Below are 13,110 nucleotides of genomic sequence, written 5' to 3' on the forward strand. Positions count from 1 at the left end.
ACTCTTTCCTGCCTATGCAGGGGGTCGGACTTGATGATCTATTGAGGTCCCTTCCGACCCTAACATCTATGAATCTATGAACTGGGCTTAATTAGTCTGGAGAATAGAAGACTGATTTAATTGCAGCCTTCAACTGCCTGAAGGGTGGTTACAAAAGGGACTGTTCTGAGGGGTGGCAGATGAGAGAACAAGGAACAGTGGTCTCACATTGTAACAAGGGAAGTTTAGGTTGGATATTAGGCACAACTCTCTCATGAGGAGGGTAGTAAAGCACAGGAACAGGTTATCCAGAGAGGCTGTGGAATCTCCATCCTTGGAGGATTTTGAGACCTGGCTAGACAAAGCCTTGGCTGAGATGACATAGTTGAGGATTGTCCTGCTTTGAGCAGGGGATTGGACTAGATGTGACCTCAGTCCTAAGGAGGGGCAGTGCAGCAGCATAGGAAGCCAAGGGTGAGCCAGGGATGCACAGTACAGCAGGGAGTGGAGGAAGGCTCATGAGGCATGCAGCCTTACAGGGGCCTGCAACTTCTTAAGGCAGCTATCATCACAGCCCATGGGGAACATGGTCCCCCACAGCCTGGAATTTGGAGAGCCCTGTCAAGTACAGAATTTTGTTGGCAATTTTTCTCCAAGGGACTCCCTCCTGCAGCAGTCAGCATCCAGAAAGGATAAATTGTTGAGGTATTTCTATTTTAAGCCTCAAAGTGCAGCCCTAGGCCTAACTCACTGTATGCCATCTAAAACCTGCACTGAATATGAAATTAGCTGTTTCCTCATGAGTTCTGCTATTGTGCTATCATTTTACTACAAATAGCTCATAAAAAATAATATATTTAGCGCAACAATATCTCTGTAAGATAGGATACGGTCATGAACAAAATGGACAAATCTCATTTTGAAAGCTCAGCATGAGTTGTCAATGATCAGATTTTTATGAGTACCTGACATGTTAGCAGCATTTTCTTTGTTCAAAGCATCAATACAATGCCTTTAATTGCCATTGCAGGTATGCAGCAGTTCTGCAACTAAATGTCTCACATGGGAACCCGAAAATTATGAAATTGTGGCCACATAATTCATAGATTGTTAGGGGCTGGAAGGGACCTTGAAGATCACCGGGTCCAGTCACCCTGAATTAGGCAGGAAAAGACAACTGGGGTCAAGTGACCTCAGCGAGGTGACCGTCCAGTCTAGTTTTAAGATTTCCAGGGTAGGTGACTGTACCACCACTGGAGGGAGTTTATTCCACAGTCTGGACACCCTGACTGTGAAGGAATTTTTTCCTGGAATTGAGCCTGAAACAGCCTTCCAGGAGTTTGTATCCATTGCTCCTGGTTTCTCCAGGGGTGCCCTGGTGAACAGCTGTTCACCGAGTTCTTGATCTACTCCCCTGATGCAGCAGTAAGCCACTACCAAATCTCCTCTCAGCCTTCTCTTCTCTAGGCTGAAGAGACCCAACTCCCTCAGCCTCTCCTCGTATGGCTCCTTGTTTTGCAAGTCCCTGATCATACAGGTAGCTCTTCTTCGGACCCTTTCAAGTCTTTCCCCATCCTTGTTGAAGTGCAGCACCCAGAATTGGACGTAGTACTCCAGCTGCAGTCTCACCAGTGCAGAGTATGGTGGGAGTATCACTTCCTTAGTTTTGCATGAGATGCAACAGTTAACGCACACCAGCTTGTTGTTTGCCCTGCTTGCCACAGCATCGCACTGCCGGCTCATGTTCACACAATGGTTGATTACTTCCCCTAGGTCCCTTTTGGCTGTGGTGCAAGTCAAATTGTCACCACGGAGGCTGCAGGTATGTTGGGGATTGTCTGCCCCCAGATGGAGCACTTTACACTTCTGAATACTGAACTTCATCTGGTTCTGGTCATCCCAACTCTCTAGCCTTTCTAGGTCCGCCTGTATCTGCAACCTATCTTCTGGCATGACCACGCTCCCGCTAATTAGTGGTCATCTGCAAACACTTTACTTACAAAGACCTGCCCAACACCACACAAACTTTGGGTAGAGGCAGGGAGATAATCTAATTCTCCAGGGAGGCTTTCCTTTCTTTTTTGGATATCTCCTTCCTCATTCATAACACACATTTAATCTCTTTAACAAACAAGGCAAGAGTCATACAGACAAAAGCCTCTTTTGTTGTATACCAGTTCATTCTTTTAATAGTGCGCTTTTTAAAAATGCAACTTCCTTAGAGCATTTTTTCTTTAAAAAGAAACCAAAAAACTCCCAGAGGTTCCACCATGTTGACCCACCCAGATCCATATGGATTGTCAGCAGGACTGAGATATTTAGATCCAAACACGTGCCATTTGTAGAGGTAATGGGATAACTGGAAGAGTTCTGTTTCCCTATAGGCAGTAGTCAGTAAAGAAGGACAAGGAATACAACTTGCTCCTGCAAGTCAAATACCTCCTAACAGAACAGCAACAAACTTATAGGTTCAATTAAGAATTTTGGAGGAGAGTCTGCTCCTGTGGTTCTAGATCATTGTTACTCTTGCTTGTAATCCAATATAAGCGCTCCAGCCATTTGTTTCCCTGAACCTTCCCAAACCTTTCTTAACTCTTGCCTGAACTCCTATGTTCTTATTCCTCACCTACTTAACTCATCTCTCTGGATATGAATCAGGCTCATTCCTCTGCCAACATGTTGCCTGAAAGCCAGCAGGAACAGCATTGAAAGAATCACTTCTGAGGGCTAATTTCTCCTACTACAGCTCCAATGCAGAACATAGGCAGGGATGGCACATGCCAGCAAACAGGATTTTGGAGAATATTTCTGCCAACCCCTAATAAACCTCTGAACATGTGTCAACTGCTTTTAAAGATTTAAAACTTCAGCAAAACATAAGTGGATTTTCACAGGGACAGTAGAAGGCACAGGACTACCAACCTAGCAACCTGTGATAAAGTTTCAGTCTCTGCTTCAAAAAAAAAGGGAGGGAAGGAGAGAGAGCCTGAAATTTTTCAACAGAGCTATAAGTAATGGAAAAACAATTTTCTAATGAAAAATGTTAGGCAACCTTACTCATACTAACTTAACACTACCTATATCATGTATAATAAAGGAAGGTTATTTATAGAAAATTACTTACAAACTGGACTCACCCAAACAATCTGCATATTAATATAACTAAATACAAGTTTATATATCTAGAAATAAAGAATGTAGGTGATAGCTGGAAACAGTACCCTGGAAAAGACTAACTGAAAAGAACAATTCTTCTTGGTAGATAAGTGGTTCAAAATAATCTCCCAGTGAGCTTCTGCAACTAAGAGACTATCTAGTAGGAGAAGACATATGACATAACCTCTCTGTAGAGCAGTGATAAAACTATTAATGTCCAGATCATGAGACCTCACATCATGAAATATGTTGAAAAAAACTAACAAGGATTCAGAAAAGGACCATAAAAATATGTAAGAACTGGAAAATGCGTTACAGTGAAAAGTTGGGGAAGCCATATTTAGTTTACCCAAGAAAAGTTTAAAGAGGTTAGTGCTCTCTTCTCTTCTTTCTTTCGTATGACATCAGATATCAACTTCCAAATCTATGAGCCACTGTCTGGTAAGAGGTTGGCTGATCACAACCTATATGTTGTTACATGGTAAGAAAATAAAGAACTTTTTAATCAACAAAATCCCTCCTTAGAAACTGAAGCTAGGTAAGTTCATACATAGGAGAGGTACATTTTTTTTAAGCTAGGATGATTAACTACTGAAACAACCTACAAAGATTCCTCACCACTTGAAATCTTCAAAGCATGAGTGTCTTAATTTTAACACGTGCTCTTGCTCAAATGATGTTTAGACTTCATGCACAAATTACTGTGTGAAAATTGTGTTATGCAGGAGGTCAGGCTAAATGATCACTATGGCCCCTTCTGTCCTTGAAATATATTAATCTAGTTTGCTAAAGAGACACTTCACTGTTGTTGACAGAATAAAATAACGCTGTATTCTTTCATGTTAATCACTCCCCCTCAAAGTGCACCATCAGCTCCATACAGTTGTATTCTGTTTCAGAACACTTTTGCTTACATCAGTCAAGAGGCATGTAACAAGTACTGTTACATATCAGCATTTTTTCTGTTTTAGAGAAAGAGCCATCATTTTCATTCATGTTTTACCAACCAGAAAAATAGAAGCTTTAATATTTTATATTTCTAAATATTTTTTCAAACATCAGGTAGGCTTCACAACCTCTTTAGAAGGTAGGGAAATGTTATCCCTATTTCACTGACAAGATGTATTAAGCCACTTAAAATTACCTTGACAGTCTAGCAAAAGGCAAAATAGGGCATATTACAGTTGCTTTCACTAACAGGTCAATCTGCATCACAAGAATTAGTAACTGTCCATCAGGTCATTTGCCTCTCCAGAAGCATTTGATTATTTTATGAAGCAGCCCTTGATCCCATTTCAAATTAGAAAGAAAGAGAACCACAACTCTTAATCTTTACCTGCTCCTGTACATCTTCAAACTCTGAGCTGAGCAGCTCTATGAAGATGGGGACAGCTCCTGCTTGAATCACAATTCGAGTCTGAAGGGAATTTCCAGAGGCAATGTTTGTCAGCACCCAAGCAGCTTCAAACTGAAACATAAAATACAGGGAAATGCTCACCATCAGCAGAAAGTTTAAATGCATTCTATAAGAAAGCAAGCATAAGACAAAAAACACAGAGTAACTAAACAGCTAACTCTGCTAAATTTGCAAACAATTTCAAGTATCAGAATCATATGGAATTGAAGTCATAATTGCAGGAATGATTTATAAACATAACATCACATTTTCCATGCAATCTCAGTTATAATTTATTTTTGCTCAGAAGTTCCACAGCTTTTGCTTTATCCCATTTCTTTTTTTCATTGCCAAAGGGAACAACATGCAAGAGGAATTCTTCCGTATGATTTTTCACAAGGCTTGAGTTTTCAGGGCCTCTCAAGTTTCCAGCATATTGCACAAAGTAGGGACTGATGTACCTGAACAAATACATACTGAGAACCAGTGAAGCATAACTGAAGTTTGCTCAACACAATTTAGTCGCTCTCAAAATTTGGGGTGCCATTTTCAAATCCAGTAAGAATGAAGATTAAAGAACTTGCTAACATCTTTACAAGTTCTTTTGCCCTCGGTTACAGCCTGGCATCACCCTTCAGTTGGAGTATAATTCTTTGAGTAAAAAATTAGTAATATATGATGTCTGTGAATTAAACTGAGACCGCGATTTAAATCGTCTTGTGGATGTTAAGAATGACAAATATATTTTGTGCTATAATGTGATACAGGTAATAACCCTCTTTTTTGATAGGTTCAAGCTACTAAAGCTACTAGGTTCTCCCAGTATTCAAGCCTCTTTTCTTGTGATAGTGTAAATTATGGTTTTAGCTGCGATAGTCCAGACACTATACAGGAGGCTAATTTCTTCTGCTAACTGTTGGTCTGTTACCCCTGAGAATTTCTCCCTTCTTCAATACCACAGCTCTGCCTATTGTGCTTAGTTACTACTGTGCATGTTTCCCTCCTCAGACCCGATGAAGAATGCTTAGCATTCAAAAAGCCTGTCTAACTTTTCCCCAACAATGCAGTAGGGTCCAATAAAATGTATCAACCTAAAAAAAAAATCTGTCTCTCTCTCATAATTCCTGGACCATCATAGCTACAACCTCACTCCAACATTACCAAATATATTGATGTATTTTTGTTCAATATATGTCAATCCCTTGGTCTTGTCATGGGGTGAGCCCATGACAAAAGGTGAGCTCAGAGACCCAGAGTCTCTCTCTACTGCTCTACAACATATCCTTGGGACTTTGACTGAATCTTGCTTCAGGGCCAACTCTTCTCCTAGTAAATCTCTGTCTAACCAGTAGTCCGTCTGGACCTTACAGCTTTGTGGACAACTATCTCCCAGGCTCCTAAGACTCCCTGGGATTACAAAATAAAATGGGCCGGCTGCCCCTGAAGGAACAAAATGCCAACTGCTGCCAGCCACCCTGAAATCACTCATCACCAAACAAAATAGAAGGTAAAAAGCCAAAACAGATTTATTATGCAAGACAGAAAAATATAAAGCAAGAAAGTTTGGAGACAAATACAAAACAAAACCAGAAATATCTCTGCTGCTTCCCCAAACAAAGCAGGCTCCTGGTGATCTCTGTGCTTCCACAAGCTAGCAATCCTGCTAGCTTATTAAGGTAATGCTCCAGCCTACTTTGCTCTTTTCTCTAAACTCAACATCCTTCCCCTCTTCCACCAAGAGACTTTTCCTTAAATACCTAATTGTGTCTCCTTCATCTAATTCTTTATTCTGTTCAAGGAGGACAGACCTATTCCCTCAAACAGACATCTGCCTAACAAGTTAATACATCTTCTTTGGTATGCGTTTGATGCATTTTCCTTCTGAAGTGCATTTGGACAATTTCTGACTGGAAAGCTTCTTAACACAATAACCGCCTGACAGTCAAAGAGGGTTAGATCAGTGATTTTTAAAGGGCATGCAGTGGCACACTAGTGTGCCGTAACAGTGGCGGAAGTATGTCATTAAAAGTGGGCTAGGATGGGGCTGAAGCCACACCAACCCAGCATGTAGAGAATGAGCCAACAGACCAGATCTGGCCTATGGACTAGCGAGCGCAGCGTGCCTCGAACTGAGCATGTTCCTCATTCCCCGCATTTCATTTGTCCCAAGAGGCTCAGCATCCCCCAAAACACCTCTCAAGAAACTGGACAGTGAAATCAAGCAGCTCCTGAAGAAGTGGATGTACTTCTAGCTAAGTGGATGTACCTGCAGCAATGAGATCTTGCACATCCCCTACTGGCAGGGGGATGCCAACATCTCCTGAATGGGAGACCTCTATATTATCACCTGTGCCTTCTGCCTCCTAACTTTGTCCCAATAACCTGGCAAGCAGCATCACTGCCAGTGCTCTGAAGGAGACAACCAAGAAAAGGATCACCACACAAGGACCTGGACACATTCTTGAGTGGGTCGCTGGAGGGTGAGTTCAGGCCCAACTATCAACTGAATCACTGTTACCCACTGAATCAGGATCTGCCTGGAGAGGTTTCTGAAGGATGCTGTGCAGGTCAAGTACTTCAGTGACCTGAAGGCAAAACCTGACCAGGGCAAAAACCTTTGAGGTCACCTTGAAGTGGGATGCCAGCAACTACTTTATGCCTTGAGGGAACTTCACACATGTTGCAGACTGGCACTTCATCCACTGGGCCTGTCCCAAATGCCTCCCACTCAAATGCCTCCCTCTGGGCCTGTCCCAAATGCCACCCAACGATGCCATCGCTACAGCCACAGGAGACCAGAAGTGCCAGAGGTGCAGCTATGAAAGCAAGACCCTGTGCCACATCCTGTTCAGCTGTGAGTCTCATGCAAGAGCCTGGCAACTCCACCACAAAGCCATGCAGGACCAGCTGATGAATACCATCTCGCAACAGTAGCTGCAGCCCCCCCCCCCTTCCCCCCCACACCCCCCCCCCCCCCCCCCTTCCCCCCCCGCTTGCAGCAGCAGCTCATATAGGAGCAGGACAAATTCGTGCTGGAGATTTTTGCCTCATCAAACATGCCTGAACGTGTACTTTGGTGTGGGGCAAATTGTGCCACTTGGGGCAAACTGACCCTGCCCAGCTCCTCCCGGATCTTCAGCCGGTATGAAGACATGCATCCAGCTTTTTTGCCACAGCTATACCAGGGGCACACCCGGCAGAGGGAGGCGGTGCAGGAGCACCGCCAGCAGGAAGTGCTAGAACTGGAGAGGCGCCTGGCCACTGACCCAAGCAACCCATCCCTCTGCGGAGAGTGTCGGGAGAGGTGGGAAGAGCTTCATGCTCTGGACGACCACCATGCCCATGGTGCGTTTGTCTGCTCACACGTCCAGCTCCTTCAGGAAATGGACCATGGCTCCCGCTTCTTCTATGCCCTGGAGAGGAGGCAGGGGGCCACCTGCCTTCTGGCAGGTGACAGCACCCCCCTCAGGGATCCAGGTGAGATGCGCCAGCACGCGCGGGCCTTCTATGAAGAGCTCTTTTCCCTGGATCCAACCAATGCCAAAGCCTGTCAGACCCTGTGGGAGGGACTCCCACAGGTCAGCATGGATGACTGGGACCGGCTGGAAGCTCCTCTCACTCTGGCCAAGTTTTCGGTCACCCTCCGCCTGATGCCTGGCAACAAAGCACTGGGCATCATTGGGCTGACCGTGGAGTTCTACCGGGCCTTCTGGATGTCCTCAGCCCAGACCTCGCCACAGTCTGAGCCAAATCTGCCTGTGGTGGGGAACTCCGCCTGTCCTGCCGAAGGGCCATGCTAACCCTCCTGCCAAAAAAAGAGGATCCCTATGACCTGAGGAACTAGTGTCCTGTGTCCCTCCTCTGCATGGACTACAATGTAGCAGCGAAGGCTATCTCGCTGCGCCTGCGGTCCGTGCTGATGGACATGATCCATCCCAACCAGACATACATGGAGCCTGGACGTTCCATCTTTGACAACCTGTACTTGGTTTGGGACCTCCTGGAGCTAGCGCGCTGGGAGGGCCTGTCTTTCACCCTCCTATCCCTGGACCGGAAGACATTTGACAGAGTGGATCATGGGTACCTCACAGGCATGCTGCAGGCCTTTGGCTTTGGGCCCCACTTCGTGCCGGCTCTCTAGGTGCTGTACACCTCTGCCAAGTGTTTGGTCAAGCTCAACTGGACCCTGGCAGAGCACATCCCATTCAGGAGAGGGGGGAATCAAGGCTGCCCACTGTCAGGCCAGCTGTACACCTTGGCCCTGGAGCCCTTCGTCATTCTCCTGCGGAAGCGGGTGGCAGTGCTGATGCTCTGGGAACTGGCAGTACGGCTGGTCCTGTCAGCGTATGCTGACGACATAGTCCTCGTGGTCCAGGACTCAGGTGATCTGGTGTAGATGGAAGCCTGCCAGGCACTGTACTCGGCAGCCTCCTCTGCCCAGGTCAACTGGGTCAAGAGCTTTGGCCTGGTGGTGGGTGATGGATGGCAGGTAGGCTCACTCACACCCATGTTCTGTAGGATCCGCTAGAGCATGGGCTCGCTGCTCTACTTGGGGGTCTACCTGTTCCCCACAGACCCCTCCACAGCAGAGAACTGGCACCAGCTGGAGGTAAAGGTGGTGGAGTGGCTCCGGGCATGGGCAGGGCTCCTGAGATGTCTCTCCCTGCATTGGAGAGTGCTGGTGCTGTCCATCCCCTGGCGCCTCTTACACACCCTGCCTGTGCCCCCTGAGGTCCTGGAGGGACTCCAGATACGGGCACTCGAGTTTTGCTCACTGGGACGGCACTGGGTGGCTGCAGAGGTCCTGAGCCTCCCCTTGCAGGAGGACAGCCAGGGCCTGGTTTGCCTGCGCAGCCAGGTCCTAGCATTCCACCTTCAGGCCCTACAGCAACTGCTATATGGTGTTGGCAGCCACGCAGCATGGAGCCACCTAGGGTGTGCTTTCCTCCACCACTCCTGGTGACTCCAATATGACTGGCAGCACCTCAGCTTGCGGGGCTTCTCTCTGCAGGACTTGCGAGGGCTGCCAGATTTCTACCAGGACCTCCTCTGGGCCTGAAGGCTGGTCTCCACGTCCAGGTCCCCCGCAATAGTTGCCTAGGGCGTGAACCTGCTTGTTGAGCCCCTCCTCTGGAACCCCCAGCTGGAGGTGCCAACAGTAGAGGCACCCCAGTTGTGACAGAGGTTGATCCTGGCTGGTGTCACCTGTATTAGAGACCTCCTGGACTACTATAGGTGGGAGTGGGTGGACCACGCTGCACTGGCCCGTCACATGGGTCTACCCATGACACGTGCAACCTGCCGTCTGGTCCAGGAGGTGAAATCTGCCCCACCTCCCGATGCCCTTGCCTTTGTTGACCAGGTCCTGTGCAGCAGCAGCAGAGGAAGACCCTGGTGCACATGACCCTCGAGTGTGCCAGGCTGCAGCCCCTCCACCTCCACATCCAGAACCTCCTCTTGAGGTTCTGGTTGAATTTCACCCCCCACCTTTTTGTTTTTGGTCACTCCACCATGTCCTGGGACCTCCTGGTCAACCTCCTCCTGGCCACGGCCAAGTGGGCCCTGTACTTGACCAGGAAGGAGGCTCTAACTGGGAAGGTGCCCAGAGACTGTGGGGCCACTTTCCTCTCACTTGTCTGTGCACATTTCCAGGCAGAGCACCAGTGGGCGGCGTCCACTGGCTCCTTGGATGCCTCTGAGGACCTGTGGGTGCGGCCTGGGGGGGCTCTGCTTGGTGTCCCCCTCAGACACACTTATTTTCACGTTTTGACCCTTTGACCCACACGACACTTGTATCCTATTTTTTTCATTAGTTGTCTCAAGCATTTTGTTGTAACATTCACCCATTAGCCCCCATACAATAGGGGCTACGCGTTAGCTGGATGGGCCTTAGGGCCCATGGTATTTTGAATGTTACAAATAGATAGGAGCTTCTGAGGCCCAGCCATTTGGTATCTGGGGACACTACCCCTTGTGCCAGCTGGACTTCTGAAGCAGCCCTAACCTGGAGTGGCCCCTGCACCCTCTATGCACTGTAGCAGTCTGGCAGCGGAGGCTGCTGCCTGGCTGTAACCTGCTGTCACCTGCGACAGCATCCCCACTTTTGGTCCTATGGCCCCATGGCTGTGCACATGTCAGACCTAGATGGGGACTGCATGGCCACAACTGGTATGCGCACTGCAGCAGAGCCTCCTGCACCTCTGGGCCACCTGCCAGTGGGCCATGGCTGCACCACTGGCTGTCAGGCAGCACTACTGTCATGCCTCCTGGTGCCCCTGCTCTGCCATCTGGGCAGCTATCGCCCAGAAGATGTGCTCCTTGCAGTGGCCCACTTTGAACTGTCAAAGCATGTCCTCTCGGTCCCAAATGGCCAACAGGTCAGTCACTCCGTTTGCCCTCCAGCTGGGTCCCCAGTGCTGGCTCTGAACAGACTCCTCGGCCCGGGTCTTGCCAATTTTCTCACCAGCAGAGATCCTGGTGTTCCCTGTTTAAAAATTGCAAATTCTTTGATAAGAAACCCAAATTCTCGCATTAAAATATCCAAAATCCATAGTCTTTCATTTGGAAGCCTACCAGTACCTCTGTCATCATAAAATGAATTCTAAATATATATACCCTTTGGCATTTTCTTTTGGGTTTTTTGTCATAGAAAAGTCAGAGCTGCCCCTACCATCTTCACTCATCTGCAGTGCTGAGCAGCACTGATATGCCAGTGCTCTGCCCCTGCCCCTCACTCTCCACCCAAAGTGCCCCCCAACCCAGACCCCTCACTCCTGACTTGCAGTCCCTGCCTGCTCCCACTAGCTCCCTCCCAGCCTCAACTCTGTCCCAGCACCAGGACATGAGTCCAGCTGCAGCTGTCCCACCCACTACTTTGGGGCTCTGAGCAGTGCAAGCCCTTGCTGTTCTGCTCTCTGCCCCATGCTGTCCCTGGGAAGCCCTCGACTGGGGACTGAGCTGGGTCCTTTCCTCCCAGGCCAGCTTCCCCCTGCACCGGCTGCTCTAGGAGGACAGAGGGGCTCTAAGCCTGGCTGTGGCAGCCTCTCCTACCTGGAGCACTCCCCCACCCCCAATCCCCATCTCTCTCTCTCACACAACCCTGCTGCCACCTCCACCCCTCCCAGTCTACCACATCCCCAAAGCAATTCCTAGGACCAGAAGCCCCCACAGGGTGGGTCTGCAGGTCCCAGCACTGGAGTGGGCATGAGGCAGGGCTGCAGGGTGGCAGGTGCTCCTGCAAACCACAGCTCCTGCCAGCAGGTGTGGCGGGCCAGTAGGGGGAGCTCCTGCGTTGAGCCTCCCATCTCACCACACCCGTCCACCTTCCGGACTCCACGTGTCTCTTCAGGGGCGCCTAAGCCCTAGCAGACCCTCTTTCGAGCCCCACCGCAGAGTCTGGGGGTAACGTGTACTGCCACCACCCCGAGAAGGGACTGTCTGGGTCCTGTGTCCTCAGGGAAACACAGGCCTAATAGCCCTATGGGTACTCGACCCAATACAAGAACTTGGGGCACTTCCCCAAGTCGGGGGCCAAACAGGATAGTCTCCCTTCGTCTGCTGACCCAAGCGGCCTCCTAGGCATAATTAAACCCAACCCTCAATAAGTCTCCTACACCAGTCACAAAGGAGAACTTTATTGCTCCCGACAGGATGAGGTAAAATAGGGTAAGAGGCAGAGTACTATCAAGGGATTACCACTGAGCAAAACAGTCTGGCTGAGGTAGCCATTTGATACGCAAATGCATCACTGTGAGCTGACTAGCTCTCTAGAAACACTTACAAGTATCATTCAGAAGATGGTACAGATCTGGCTTGGAGATTTCCAGAGAGAGAGCGCATTTCAGATGGATCAGACTCTCTCCCCGTGTCCTGATGCTTGTGCCATGCTGGAAAAATGGCTTCTCCTCCTCCTTCTTGGACCAGGCCCTTATATAGCCTTTCTGACCTCAGCAGTCCAGTCCAATAGAAGCCAGCAATTAGCCAACCAATTTAAAAAGCATCACTGGTTACCTGGGCAGATGAGCAGGGGCTTTCCCCTCCCCTCACTCATGTGACCAGAAGGACCACACCCTAGGTACCAGGCTTTTGTCACACAGGCAGGGAGGAAAATCCCCCCTCCCTTAGGAATATGACCCCAGTGTCCCAAGCTGACAGGGACAGATTTCTGGAGAGGGACACAGACAGTGGCATTTCTGTTACGCTCACTCCCCCACCCCCATCTCTCTCTCTCTCTCTTTCACAACCCTGCTGTCACCTCCACCCCTCCCAGCCCATCACATCTCCAAAGTGATTCCTAGGACCAGAAGCCCCCACAGGGTGGGTCTACAGGTCCCAGCACTGGGGTGGGCATGAGGCAGGGCTGCAGAGTGGCAGGTGCTCCTGCAAGCCACAGCTCCTGCCAGCAGGTCCCATCTAATCCCATGTGGCTGGCTGGGCACACAGGGTATGAGATTTGTAGGAGGATGTGGGGAGAAGGGGAATGTGGGAGTTTGGGGTTTGTGGCTGGGGATGTGAGGAAGGGGTTTGTGGGGGGAATTTGGGGGGGGGGGGGTTGTGGCTGGATTGTGGGGGGGGGTGGG

At 48.9% G+C, this 13,110-nt stretch overlaps 1 protein-coding gene across 3 annotated transcripts in view; it reads right to left on the bottom strand.

Annotated features, from left to right (window-relative positions):
- The window catches only part of KPNA1 (karyopherin subunit alpha 1), a 144,822-nt gene that overhangs the window by 107,525 nt on the left and 24,187 nt on the right, over window positions 1-13,110 (bottom strand). For all 3 annotated transcript variants that reach the window (XM_006036676.3, XM_025193026.1, XM_025193027.1), the window contains exon 6: window positions 4,472-4,603. In XM_006036676.3, the coding sequence (XP_006036738.1) occupies window positions 4,472-4,603 (132 nt within the window). The remainder of the gene's footprint in view (window positions 1-4,471; window positions 4,604-13,110) is intronic.

The sequence above is a fragment of the Alligator sinensis genome, unplaced genomic scaffold (genome assembly GCF_000455745.1).
Source record: "Alligator sinensis unplaced genomic scaffold, ASM45574v1 scaffold538_1, whole genome shotgun sequence".
Lineage (NCBI taxonomy): Eukaryota > Metazoa > Chordata > Crocodylia > Alligatoridae > Alligator > Alligator sinensis.